Source organism: Hypanus sabinus (genome assembly GCF_030144855.1).
Source record: "Hypanus sabinus isolate sHypSab1 chromosome Y unlocalized genomic scaffold, sHypSab1.hap1 SUPER_Y_unloc_12, whole genome shotgun sequence".
NCBI classification, from domain to species: Eukaryota; Metazoa; Chordata; class Chondrichthyes; order Myliobatiformes; family Dasyatidae; genus Hypanus; species Hypanus sabinus.
Genome location: NW_026779013.1, coordinates 315,001 through 329,585, shown reverse-complemented (window position 1 = coordinate 329,585; position 14,585 = coordinate 315,001). Strand labels below are relative to the sequence as shown.

Genomic DNA, 14,585 nt, shown 5'->3' with positions numbered 1-14,585 from the left:
TCAAATATTCAAAGTGTTGTATCTCAATGTATGAAATATAAGAAAGAAGGTGGATGACCTTGTTGTGTATTAGATTGTCAAGTATCCTGTGGCCTTTACTGAATCATTACTGAAGAATGGTAGAGGTTGGGAGCTAAATGTTTAAGGTTAACATTTTGTATTGGGGGAATAGGAAGGTAAACAGGGGGGTTGGTGTGGCTCTGCTGATAAAGAATGGCAGCAAATCAGTACAAAGATATGACATATGATTGGGAGATGTTGATTACTTATGGGTTGAATAAGGGTAAAAGGAGGGTTTTATCAGGCCTCCCAACATTAGCTGGGATGTGGACCACAGATTACAACAGGAAATAGAAAAAGCATGTCAAAAAGGGAATGTTGTGATAGTCATGGGAGATTTCAGCATGCGGGTCAATTGGGAAAATCAGATTGGTAATGAATCCCAAGAGAGTGAATTCCTATGAAATGGCTTTTTAGAGCAGTTTGTGATTGAGATTATTAGAGGATCTGCTATACTGGCTTAAGTTTTATGTAATGAGCCAGAGGTGATTTGGGAGTTTAAGGTTAAAGGAGCTTCAGGAGACAATTATCACAATATGACTGAACTTGAAATTTGATAGGGAGAAAATAAACCAATCACAAGCAAGAAAAAACTGCAGATGCTGGAAATTCAAGCAACAAACACAAACTGTTGGAGGAACTCAGCAGACGAGTCGACGTCTATGAAGAAAAGACTGCCAAAGGCAGTTGTTTGTTGCAGAGAGAAAATAAAGTCTAATGTAGAAGTATTTTAATGGAGTAAAGAATATTACAATGAATAGAGGAATTGGCAAAAGTAGATTGGAAGGAGATGCTGGCAGGGATGACAGCAGAGCAGCAATGGAATGAGTTTTTGGGAAAAATGAGGAAGTACATGATAAATATGTACCAAAAATGAAATATTCAAGAAAAATGGCAAAATAGTACAACCAAGGCTGATAAGGAAAGTCAAAGCTAATGTAAAAGTAAAAGAGATGGCATATACAAAACAGTGGGAAGACAGAGGGTTAGGAAGCTTTTAAAAGAGAGCAACTAAAGAATTATTAAGTGGGAAAAGATGAAATATGAAAATAAATCAGTAAATGATATCAAAGTGGATATTAAAAGCTTTTTCAGGTATGTAAAAAATAAAACAGAGATGAGTGTAGATATAGGACCACTAGAAAATGAGACTTGAGAAATAATGATGGGGGCAAAGAGATGTCAAGTGAACTAAATGAGTATTTTGCTTCAGTCTTTACTTTGGAAGGCACAATGTTGAAGGGTGCGAGGCAAGAGAAGTGAATGTAGCTACCATTACAGGAGATAAGGAGTTCAAAAAGCTAAAAGACCTAGGAGTACACACATCACCCAGAGCAGATGAACTGCAGCCTAGGGCCCTGAAAGAGGTACTGGTAGAGATAGTGGAGACATTAGTAATGATCTGTCAAGAAAATCACTGGCCTCTGGCATGGCGCTTCACTACTTAAGGAAGGAGAAGACAGCTGAAAGGAAATTATAGACTAGTTAGCCTGACCTCAGTGATTGGGAAGATGTTGGAGTCAATTGTTAAGGATGAGGTCATGGAGTATTTGGTGACAAAGGACAAGACTGAGCAAAGTCAACACAGTTTCCTTAAGGAAACCTGCTGGAATTCTTTGAGGAAATTACAAGTAGGACAGATAAAGGGGATGAAGTGTATTTCGTATAGGTGCCACACCAATATGAGTCCATAGTATGGCAGGAAAGTTACCGGTATAGTTAGAGCATTGGCTGATTGGTAGGAGGACCAAGTAGCCTGGCTGGCTGTCAGTGACCAGTGACTGGTGGTGTCCCACAGGGATTGGTGTTAGGACCACTTCTTTTTATGCTGTAAATCAATGATTTAGATAATGGAACAGATAGCTATGTTGCCAAGTTTGCAACTGATACGAAGACTGGTGGAAGGGCAGGTAGTTTTAAGGAAACAGGTAGGCTGCAGAAGGACTTAGACGGATTGTGAGAATGGGCAAGAGAGTAGCAAATGAAATACAGTTAGAAAAAGCACTTTGGTAGTAAAAATAAATGTGCAGACTATTTTCTAAACATGACAAGTTAAGTAAATTGGGATTTAAAATTTGTTATTATTCTTCTTTTGAGAGGGGAAACACAAGGGGAGTTGCAATATTAATCTCAAATAAAGTAAATTTCCAGTTCTCCTCACAGATTACAGACAAAGAAGGGTGTTACTTACTGGTGAAGGGTTTTATTGATCATAAAGAAGTTACTCTACTGAATGTTTACAGGTCACACAGGAAATGATAAACAGCTGATTAAGAAGGTTTTTAATATGATAGCTATGGAAACATCTGGTGTGGTAATAGGTGGGGGAGACTGGATATTCAGTTACACCCCTGGACTCCTCCAATAGAACAAAAAAGATAAACCCAGAAACATTACATGTCAAGAAACTGTTCAAAGAAATAGGCATGATAGATTATGGAGAGAGTTACAGCCACGATAGGCAGTTCACCTTTTCTTCTCACCCCCATTCTGTGTACTCAAGAATAGATTTTTTTAATGTTTAATTCAGAGAGACACATGATCATAAAATGAGATATAGGGCTAAGAGACATCTCTGACCATGCAGGGGTTTACTTAACATTACATTTAGACAACAAACCCAAAGATACCTTGTGGAGACTTAATACCAGTCTTTTGAATGATCCCTTATATTTAAAATACCTAAAGAAAGAGTTTGAAGATTATATGATATTTAACGATAATGTAACGGTATCCCCAGCACTCTGGGATGCTGCAAGTTATTAGGGGTAAACTCATAAAGTGGTCAGCTCAGAAGAAGAAGGAAAAAGAGAAACAAATCAAGGATCTTATTGAAAAACTACAATTTTTGGAGAGTAAGCGTATGCAGTATAATGACAGTAATGTCTTAAATTTTGGATACAAAATGAATTCTGAATAATATCTATGAAAGTGATGTTAAGAAGAGAGCTGTCTGTTAAACAAAATTTCTATGAGAATGTTCCCAAATCTATTAAATTACTTGCATGAAGAATACGTAAACAACAGGCTGAGAGATCTATATATAGGGTGAAAGACACCCCCCCCCCCCAGACTAATAAGATGCTTCACAATTGTAGAGTTAGCAGAAATATCTAATTTCTTAAAGATATACCATCTGTAGGTACGGAGCAAAATAAACTAATAACTCAGCAGATAACAGAAGAAGAAATAGGTAAGGCTATATCAGCATTAAAAACAAATAAAATGTCAGATGCTGATGGCTATCCAGTAGAATGGTACAAAACTTTCAGAGAGATAATAGTACCAATGCTTACGAAATGTTTTAATTATGTTCTCGGAGGAGGGGAGACTCCATTGTCCTGGAATCAAGCAATAATTTCAGTAATTCCTAGAAGTGGTAAGGATCGGACTGAATGCAGTTTCTATAGGCCCATAACTGTTCTAAACAGAGAGTATAGATTATTTGCATTAATATTGGTAAAATGATTGGAAAATACAATTCCAGATCTAATTGACTCAGATCAAACAGATTTTGTAAAAAGCAGGCAAATCCTGGACAATGTGAGAAGGGCCCTTCATCTCATTGACTATATGAGCAGTAACAACCTGGAATCTGTAGTTATTAGTCTTGTTGCTGAGAAGGCCTTTGACTTGGTACGATGGGAATATCTCTTCTTGGTACTTAAACGGTTTGGTTTTAATAATCAGGTAGTTGGATGTCTGAAATCTTTATATTCCTCCCCTACAGTCAGAATTAAAATAAATAGGAATTTATCTAAAACAACTTTTCTTGAAAGGGGATGTCGAGAAGGGTGCCCCTAAGCCCCATGCTTTTCGCTCTTTTATTGAGACATTGGCCCGGGCAATCAAAGAAGACAAGATTATAACAGGTGTACTGATCAGAGATACAGAATATAAGATCTGTCTATGTCCAGATGACATTCTCGTGACTCTTATCAATCCCAGTGCAGGTTTGCCTAAATTATTATCCCTGCTGAAAGAATTCGGTTCCTACTCTGGCTATTAATAAAACCCAAACTTTAAATTTTAATTACAAACCACAAGAAAACATTTACAGTATGAGTAAATTCAAACAGAAAGGTAATATTATTAAATACCTAGGAGTGCAAATACCTGAAGACTAGTTTACTATCTCCAAACCTAATTATATTCCCATAACAGCTGATATTAAAGGCAGACTTAAATAGATGGTCATTGCTGCCAATGAATATGTATAGTTGAATGGAAACCATAAAGATGAATGTATTTCCTAGATTGTTCTTCCATTTTCAATCATTGCCTGTTGAAATACCTTTTAAGCGATTTAATGAATGGAAAAGAATGATTTCAACTTTATTTGGGGAAAACAGAAACCAAGAATTAGATTTCAGACATTACAGCTTCCTAAGGATAAAGGAGGATTTGCTCTGAAAACTGTTATAGAGCAGCACAGCTGTGCAGTCTGGTCTATTGGTGTGACCCTAATTGTGAAGCAAAGTGGAAGGACTTAATTTACTGTCAACAGACAATTGATACCAGAGTGTACAACCATTACAGCGACATTTGATTCTGCGCTTCACACTCCCTGAAGTACAAATCTAAGTAAATATAATAAAAATTTAAATATAAATCATAATTAGAAAATAGAAAAGGGAAAGTAAGGTAGTGCAAGTCAGGTCCAGACATTTGGAAGGTACGGCCCAGATCCGGGTCAGGATCCATTCAGCAGTCTTATCACAGTTGGAAAGAATCTGGCCATACGAACCTTCTCCCGGAGGGAAGTGGGACAAAAAGTGTGTTGGCTGGGTGGGTTGTGTCCGTGATTATCCTGGCAGCACTGCTCCGACAGCCTGCGGTGTAAAGTGAGTCCAAGGATGGAAGATTGGTTTGTGTGATGTGCTGGACTATGTTCACGATCTTCTGCAGCTTCTTCCGGTCTTGGACAGGACAACTTCCATACCAGGTTGTGATGCACCCTAGAAGAATGCTTCCTATGGTGCATCTATAAAAATTATTGAGGGTTTTAGAGGACAGGCCAAATTTCTTCAGCTTTCTCAGGAAGTAAAGCGCTGGTGGGCCTTCTTGGCAATGGACTCTGCTTGGTTAGACCAAGTCAGGTCATTTGGGATATTCACTGCGAGGAACTTAAAGCTTTTGACCTGTTCCACCTGCACACCACCGATGTAGATGGGATCGTGCGGTCCGCTACTCTTTTTGAAATCAACAACCAATTCCTTCGTCTTGCTGACGTTGAGGGATAAGTTATTGTCTTCGCACCATGCCACCAGGTTCTTAATTTCCTCTCTGTACTCAGACTCATCATTACCCAAGATACAGCCTACAATTGTGGTGTCATCAGCAAACTTATATATTGAGTTTGATGGAAACTTGGCTACAAAATGATGGGTGTACAGTGAGTACAGCAGGGGGGTGAGTACACAGCCTTGTGGGGCACCAGTGCTCAGAGTGATTGTAGAGGAGGGCTAGTCCCCTATTTTTACAGCCTGGGTCCTGTCTGTGAGGAAGTTGAAGATCCAACTGCAGATCTGAGAGCTAAGACCCAGGTTCTGGAGCTTAGGAATCAGTTTATTTGGAATGATGGTATTAAAGGCAGAGCTGTAGTCAATGAAAAGGAGCCTTACATATGCATCTTTATTCTCCAGGTGTTCTAAGGAGGAATGTAGTGCCAGAGAGAGATGGCATCTGCCGTTGACCTGTTGCTCTGGTAGGCGAATTGCAAAGCGTTGAAGTTGACCCGTAGGCTATGGTTGATGTGTGCTATAACCAATTGCTTGAAGCACTTCACAGATTTAGAACAAAGTCTAATAAATACCACTCTTCAATCTTTACTGGGGGATAAAACACTCCCGAAGAAGCATTTAAATAAACTGACTAGGTAGACAACAGTCTCTCTAAACATCTGGTACAATTTAAAGAATTTAAAGACCCAAAATTTGAATGAAATGTAAGAATACTACATTGGGTGGCACATGACACTGAATTCCTTCCAGCACAATTGGATGGTAGATTTACACAATGGACAAGTAATGGAATCACCTCATACTGTACAATATCCTCCATTAAGGTTTGGAGTCCTTTCAACAACTCACAGAAACATATCACTTAAAGAATCAAGACTTCATTAGATATCTTCAACTAAGACAATATTTCAAAAGTATTAAAACTATTGGAGAAAAAGGGTTAAGTCTGATTAATATATTCATTGGTGTGTATAAAGGTAATATTAAAAAGAAACTGATAACCAGGATTTACAAGATTTTACAATCTAACAGGAGTCTCTCCACAATGTATGTTAAATCAAAATGGGAGACAAGGATTCAGATTGAAATCTGAGTGTTAATCAGAATAGAGCTAGTGTTTGGCAAGCTGCCTTTATACTATTCCAGTTAGTGTGATTGACCAATCACATAAGGTCTCATTATCCCCAAAGATGGCTCTTGATTGCACATATGAAGCTGAGATTGTTTTAAATTCATCAAGAGGAAACCATGGGATCGGCAGGTCAGTGATTAGATCTATCTCGTTGTTTAGTTCTGACAAGAACTGAATCACTGCACCACCTGTTTTACGTAGATCCACTGAGTAAGTTGAGAATGTGTACTTGACTTACCAACAGTTAAAATGAAGGAACTCATTCTGTGCCGAGAGTCAGGACACCCTGGTTGCTAATTTATGCATCCCCAATAATGTCTGTTTGGCTGGTATGGTCTGATGAGATTGTCGAGTTTCAGATACTTTGGACGAGTGCTCACTGCCTGCAGTGCTGTGGTTCTTCCTGTATCTCAGTGCTTCATCCTTTATTTTGGAAAGCCCTGCTGATGCTTCAAGTTAGGGTGTCCCTTACAGACTCCACCCTGAAGAATCTAAAGCAACCCCAACAACTTCTATTTCTCTTAACGCACCCTTAGGACACATAAATGCTCCTGTTGGGAATCACTGGCATATGTCCACAACCTTGTTAGTAAGAATACATTATACAGATGAAGCAGCATGCTACTTTCAACTATTATATTTTGTTTCACTGTTACTATTTAGTGTATTTGCTCTTTCCCATTTCTTGCAGTGTTTCTGATATTGTTATATGCTTTTCTTTGTAATTTTTGCTTTGATATGCAGTTTTTCCTGCATTTTTTGATGATATTACTTAGGATGGTCAGTTAGTAAAATATTTAATATATTAAACAAAACACTACTCATTCTTAAAAAAGAATGAAGAGATGAGGTGATCAAAGTGGTAATGATGAAGTCAAGGATCTCCCATGAATTTACAGAACAATTAAATCTTGAATTGGCCATTTGAAATATTTGAATTTTTAATTCAGCATATGATAAATTAGATGGTTTGAGGAATAAACATTAACAGACAAAGTTTTCACTCCTTTTTTTTACCAAAAAAGACCCATGCTCTGCAAAAAATACATGACAGATCAATGGGCTTGCAATATAGCACCTACGGAGTTTTTAAAATAGGTTTCAATTCAATGTTTTAAACTTAGCATGGCTCTATTAATACAATGACCATATTTGAATTTTTAACTGGAAGAAAATTATGCATGCAAAATGAAGGTTCAAATTTCATGACCTAATGAGACAGGACAGGTGCAGTGGAGAGAAGAGATGAGATGCTATAATCAGGAATATCTAGTGGCATCTGTGACAAGAAATAAATTATCAATGTTGAGATGAAACAATGAATCAGGGCCAAGACTGGAGAAATAAGGACAAATAAAATCCAATAGGAAAAGGGGCTCAAAAAATACGTGACAGGGATATACAGGGAAAGAAACAAAGAAATGGTGAATCAGAAGGAATAAGAGAGAGGAACAAAGGACAGATTTACCTGAAAATGGAAAATTTTATTTTGTCTATAATCATGAGTTGAAGATCACCAAGATGAACTACAAGGTATTGTTCTGAAACATAGGGGCTTTCCAGCAGCAACCAATCTGTTAATATTCCTTTAGGCAAGTATGTAATGTACATATTCAACAAGCAACAGGGCCTCAAAGAAGAAACTTTGTCTTAAGATCATTGCTATTTTAAGCAAATTGCAATAACAATTGGTAGCATGATAACAGCAAAAGTTTTTAAAAATTTATTCAATATACATAATTGATTTACTTGTTTATTATTATTATTATTTTTAATTTTATTTAGTGTATTTGCTCTTTCCCATTTCTTGCAGTGATCAGAAGAGTCAGGTTTACTCTTCTGATCACTGCAAGAAATGGGAAAGAGCAAATACACTAAATAGCAACAGAGTGAAACAAAGATAATCAGACATTCAAATGTCTGATCTGGGTAGCTTTCATCTCAAGCATACTGAAAAGGCCAACATTTTCGGCATTGGGTCTCTGGACACAGACAAATGCAAATTCTAAAGGCATACTCAGCCACTGATGTTTGTGTACTCAATGCTGAGAAGAATTCTGTTGTAGATCCATTGCTTAATTACATGGTCTAAAAGACATTACGGAGCAAGAGTAAATAGGAATCAGTTTTAACCATATAACCATATAACGATCACAGCACGGAAACAGGCCATCTCGGCCCTCCTAGTCCGTGCCGAACTCTTAATCTCACCTAGTCCCACCGACCTGCACTCAGCCCCTAACCCTCCACTCCTTTCCTGTCCATATACCTATCCAATTTTACCTCAAATGACACAACTGAACTGGCCTCTACTACTTCTACAGGAAGCTCATTCCACACAGCTATCACTCTCTGAGTAAAGAAATACCCCCTCGTGTTTCCTTTAAACTTTTGCCCCCTAACTCTCAAATCATGTCCTCTCGTTTAAATAAACAGGGCAATCTGCTGGATGCAGTCAAAGACTTTAATAAGATCAAGTGAAAAAAACAATTATAAACTTGCTTCTTGTTTTATTCTTAGAATTGCTGTATTAGTTACACATCCACTATGCAATGAATTAAGTAGAATCCAGAAACAGCTCGTCAGTCACTGGCTTGTTGATAGACATATAGATGGCAATAACTCTACTCATTGCAGTCAACAAGGAAACTCTTTGACAATAACCATAGTTAGGATTGTCTTCTTTCTTGAAAACCATCATGATTTCAGACTCTGTAACAACTCCCAGATGTGGATAATGAGATTGTGTTTGTGATTGATGAGAACAGCTTGACAGCGATAAGAAGCTAGATATTAAAATATATCACTTATGGAAAAAATAACATTTGAACATAAAGACCAAACCCACCTTTCTACATTAACAGGAGCTGACAGCACTTTAGACACTTCTGATGAACATTTTATTGATGAACTCATTTGTTCTCCTTCTAATTTTAGCTTATCAACAAAATTCTCCACATCTTTTCCTTTTGCTCCAAGTTTTAAGGCTTTGCTTGGACCAGAAGGTCTAAGGAAACAAATGGAAAGAGATATATTTTAGAACTGGAGAATTAACAATGAACTCAAATCAGCTTACCAAATGACATACCCATTTGCCAACGTAATTTACTATTTTTCCCAAACCAAAGAACTTGTTAACTGTAACTCTGATAATTAGGCTATACCTACTCTCCAAAAAACTTGCCTGGTTCAATACGCAATCTACACAGCTATAGCAAAGTATATCTACAAACATTTTAGTCTACTATGCACACAGTGACACCACAATCAATCCAAGATAAGCAGAAACCATCTGAATAATAAAGAAAAATGGTGCCAACCCAATAAGATATCATATACTGGGTGTTGCTGGAAGATCCTCCTTCTGGATGCATTACTGAGAGTAATTGAAGAATACTGCAGCTGATTACATATACATAAGCTCCTCATACAAGTAGCCCTTAATCTACAAGAGAACACGTTATAATGATTGAAAATGGCACAGCTTTGATCCAACGTACATTTCACACATAACATTTTGTTTTACTCACTGAAACAGGACAAGGAATGATTAACTTTTGTATGCTACCCCATAAAAATAAATTTAGCAGTATCTCAGCTGGTAGGTAAGAAAAGCTGCATAGACAAAACAACATTCTCATAACTCAAGTGGTTTCAGATACATCTAAAATATAATTCTTTAAAATACTGTGTTAGTAAAAAAAAACTGTTGCCAATATATCTGAGTCAGAAGACAGAATGTTAAGGTAAATTTGTGTGACTCAAACACTTACGGGTCAACATTCACAAATAACTCAGAAATTTAAATCCTAGTCAAAAGAATTAAACAGAAGGAAATCAGATCCTTAGCACAATGACCCAATACCTTGGAAGATCACTGCCACATCAATGCCTATTACATGTTGACACCAGTTCACAATTTGACTCAAAGATTAACGTCAGAAGATGTAACCATCACTAATCTAGTAAATGAGAACATCAAATCAAATGCTTATGAGTACACCAATGACATTTGAGACGTACAGTTTTATCTGAATCTCCACACTAATGATGGAAAGTGAAACTTAAAAGGTATTATCTTGAAATATTTTAACATTCCTCTTAATGATACAAATATCTATATGGCAGGCGCCACTTTCATTCCAAATTCTCACTTTTGAAATTAAGACAAATTTTTAATAATCTTACAGTATAAACAGTGAGACAACTGTATATACAAATGACAACTTCTATACTTCAATAAAATATGAAGACCAAGTCTGGCACATTCCTCCAACATTTCTATTCATTATCTTGGAAAAGCAAATTAATTTACTTATTATAAAATTAGTGGTTACTGGCTGGCTGGTGGCGTAATGGCATCAGTGCTTGTCTCTGGGAAGAAAGGGCCAGAGTTTGAATCTAGCCGGCTCCCTTGCATGTTTTCCATGGGTGCTGGGTTGAGCATCGAGCTAACAACTCGACCTCGTAAACAAAATGGAGAATGCTATTGAAGTGCCACATGATGAGCAATCACCAAAAAGATCAGTTCAAAAAGTCACGACGGCACCCCAATGACTCCACCAGGAGTTAAGGGCATTCTTCTTCTTCTTCTAGTGGTTACTATCCTTGTAATTAAAATTAAAAATAGCAGTTAATAAATCAAAGATGCACAATGCATGTCGGTGGTATCGAAGCGCAAAAATATGAAGGTGCAGGTGTCCTCATATGCACATATAGCAGTAATATAAAAATTCACTCACATGCAACAAATCCATGACATGAAGATACAATCTTCCTCATGGAAAAGAAGATTAATTTTTCAGAAAAGCACATGAAGCACCTGAAACCAACCTCATTACTGTTGGCATCATCTTCGGCTTCTCTGGTTCAATGATGGTGTCTGTAATCACGGACGCTACAGAGCTGCTTGAGATTCCACCACTGACAAACCCAAAGCTAGTTTTCTTGCCTAGTTTTTCTGCATCTCTGCGAGCTTGCTGTAATTCTTTTGCCTTTCGGCGCATTTCTGCTTTTGCTTCACTCTCTTGTGTCTAAAAATGAAATACACAGTCCATTCTTAAAAGTTTCTGGGTACACAGAATATTACCATTAACATGGACTTTTTTTAAAATAATTCAGAATGTAATAAATGTAATACGTATTTGTAGGACAGTTAAAGAAACTTTATTTTGGGATATGCCCATTTCTAACTGTCCTCAGGACGCTAATGTGTGATTTCTTCAACCTCTGCAGATTTTCTGAGTACACCAGGTGCCATAACCAAGAGTGACCTAGGAATATATACATCACCACATATAACCCCAAGATTCATTTTCTAGTGGGCATACTCAACAAATCCACAATATAGTAACTAAAACAGCACCAAGAAAAATGCATAACATGGTTAGTGAGGATGCACTGGTCTGAGTCCACTACCTTTTTAAAGATTTTCTGTTCAAAGGCATTGGTGTTCCCATACCAGGCCATGATGCAACTAATTAATACACTTTTCACTACACATCTATAAAAGTTTGTCAAAGTTTTTGATGTCACGTTGAATCTCCGCAGACTCTTAAGGAAGCAGAGGCATTGTTGTGCTTTTTTCGCAGTTGCACTTACATGCTGGACATAGGACAGGTCCTCCGAAAGAGTAAGACCCAGGAAATTGCTCTCTCTCTCTCTCTCCACCACTGATCCTCTTATGAGGGCAGTTCATGGATCTCTGATTTCCCTCTCCTGAAGTCCACAATTAGTTCCTTGGTCTTGTTGACACTAAGTGAAAGGAGATTGCTATGATACCACTCAGTCAAATTCTGATTCTAATGCTGATTCACTACAAAAGCCTACAAAAGTGGTGTTGTAGGTTTCCACAAATAAAACAAAGTGAGGCTTCTAATGTTTAATGAAATTATTAATACATTTTATTGAACTCCAAAACCTAAATCACAAAAGTCCACTAAGAACCTCTACTTAACAACTTCATCAAGCAGGAACAGTTTCTTAAAGTGAAATCAGCAATGCAATGTCAGTGCTTGTGAATTTTGTTCATTTCTCCCAATTACATTAGCCTACAAAAGAACAGCACCCACCCCCCCACCCCCACCAACACCAGAATTCACTAGAACTGGCACTGTCCATACCAGACCATGATGCAGCCAATCAATATTCTCTTCACTCTTGGAGCTCAGATGAGCCAACCAAGTCGACTTAGGTTCAATGGGTGGAAGTTCCTCTGGCTTATCCAGAGGTGCGTTAACACTCTCATGGTCATATTGTGATGCTGGGGCATGGTAGCAGAATCTTTTAAATTGTAACAGGCAGGTTTAAGGCAATCTACTGAAATACATTCAGATTTACCCCTCTTATCTATGATGAGATTCTTTTGTCCCCATTCCAAAGTGCAGAACAAGCCATTGTAATGGGGCTTAAGGCAATGATGGTGTACATCTTGGTAGATGAAAACAAATGAGGCGGAATCTGGAGCAACAGGAAACCAAGAGCGTTGTACACCATAATGGGAGGCAGGAACAGGTGCAAAGAAATTGAATTTACTGAGAATGGTGGAATTCTGTTGAGAGGCTAAACAGGCAGTTGTGGCATCAGGAATAAAACCACCTGATACTTGTAAAATCTGCCCATACACTAATTCAGCCATTGATAAATGTAGGACCTCTTTTGGAGCTGTTCTGAGCCCCAGTAAGACCTAAGGGAGACAATCATGCCAACACTAATCAGACAGGGAAGCCTTGAGCAGCCTTTAAGGGGCAGTGAAACCACTCAAATAAGCCATTTGACTGCAAGTGATACACTGTGATGTGATGTATCTTAACAGTGAGGCTCTGGCCATCATAGCCCAGATGGATAAAATGAATTGGGATTGTGGTCAGAGGAATTAGATGGGGTGCCAAATTGAGCAACCCAGATCTGATGAACAACCAAGTCACATTGTAGCCACCTTTAATGCTCAAGAGATGCTCTCAGCCCACCTGCTGGTATATCCACCATGGTCAAAAGGAGCATGAAATCACAGAAGAGAGAAAAAGGACCAACAAGGTCCACACTGACATGGTCAATGTGACATGACTCAGGGACCTCAAAAGGTGCCACTGGTACCCGATCATGACAGTCATTACGGCTCACTGACACTCCACGCAGTCAGCAGTCTAACCATTCATGTCCTTTTCTAAGGCTATTCCAAACAAACCTCAGTACAACCAGTTTCCGTGAGGCCTTCCTGGCCAGGTGCCAGAGGCCATGTACAGAGTCAAAAGCAGTATACAAGACAAGGCAATCGGCCACTGCGTTATTTTTTCCCTTGATGTGTTCCATATAAATTGATTTGTAGGCCAAGGTGATGTTGTTGCCATCAAAGGTCTGATATGTTTGCCTTTGTGTGCACGAGGGGCTGTGAAATGGCAATCCTCTGGAAGAAAATGGAAATGGCAGACAGCCAGATAGAGATCAAGAAGCTCACAGTGAAATGTTCAGTACTTCCTTTCGGAGAACAGAGGTGCTGGGTGAAGAAGGTGAGCAGTTGTCATATGCCTTCGACCAGCTGTTCATGTACACGATTCACATCATAGTCTGAGGTTCTCCAGTCCTGCTGAAGGGTCTCAACCCAAAACATTGACTGTACTTTTCCATAGGTGCTGCCGGGCCTGCTGTGCTCCACCAGCATTTTGCCTGTGCGTTTGGATTTCCAGCAACTGCAGATCTTCTCGCTTTCTTCAAACAAGACTGGCTGAAGTCTTTCACTATAATTTCAGGTGTGTCGGTATGAGCTGTTTCTTGTCTGCAAGTGACATTGTGCAGTACTACAAGTGCTTAATTATAGCCTGCTGTTGATAGACCACTGGCAAGTAAATCAATAGACCTAAGTGTTAGAATGTCATTGACCTTTTGGTAATAATGTCTGCAAGTTTGACAGGTAAATTAACCTACCCAAATAACTGCAGTTCATTTGATGAGGGTATACACTGCAGTATGGTATGCTAATGATGTAGAGTAAAACTGTTCAAAGTAGTGAAAGAACTATCAATCAAATGAATATTGTTTTCTAAAATACCAAATTTCTTGAGCATGAGAAAATCTGCAGATGCTAGAAATCCAAAGCAATGCACACCTCTTCAGTCATAAACAAGGGTTTTGGCCCAAAACTTCGTGTTTTC

The 14,585-nt window shown here is 38.3% G+C and overlaps 1 protein-coding gene across 2 annotated transcripts in view; it reads right to left on the bottom strand.

Annotated features, from left to right (window-relative positions):
• LOC132386015 (coatomer subunit delta-like) overlaps window positions 1–14,585 on the bottom strand; it is a 74,866-nt gene that overhangs the window by 17,301 nt on the left and 42,980 nt on the right. For both annotated transcript variants that reach the window (XM_059958279.1, XM_059958280.1), the window contains exons 4-5: window positions 11,269–11,468; window positions 9,284–9,442 (exon numbers count right to left, since the gene is read on the bottom strand). In XM_059958279.1, the coding sequence (XP_059814262.1) occupies window positions 9,284–9,442; window positions 11,269–11,468 (359 nt within the window). The remainder of the gene's footprint in view (window positions 1–9,283; window positions 9,443–11,268; window positions 11,469–14,585) is intronic.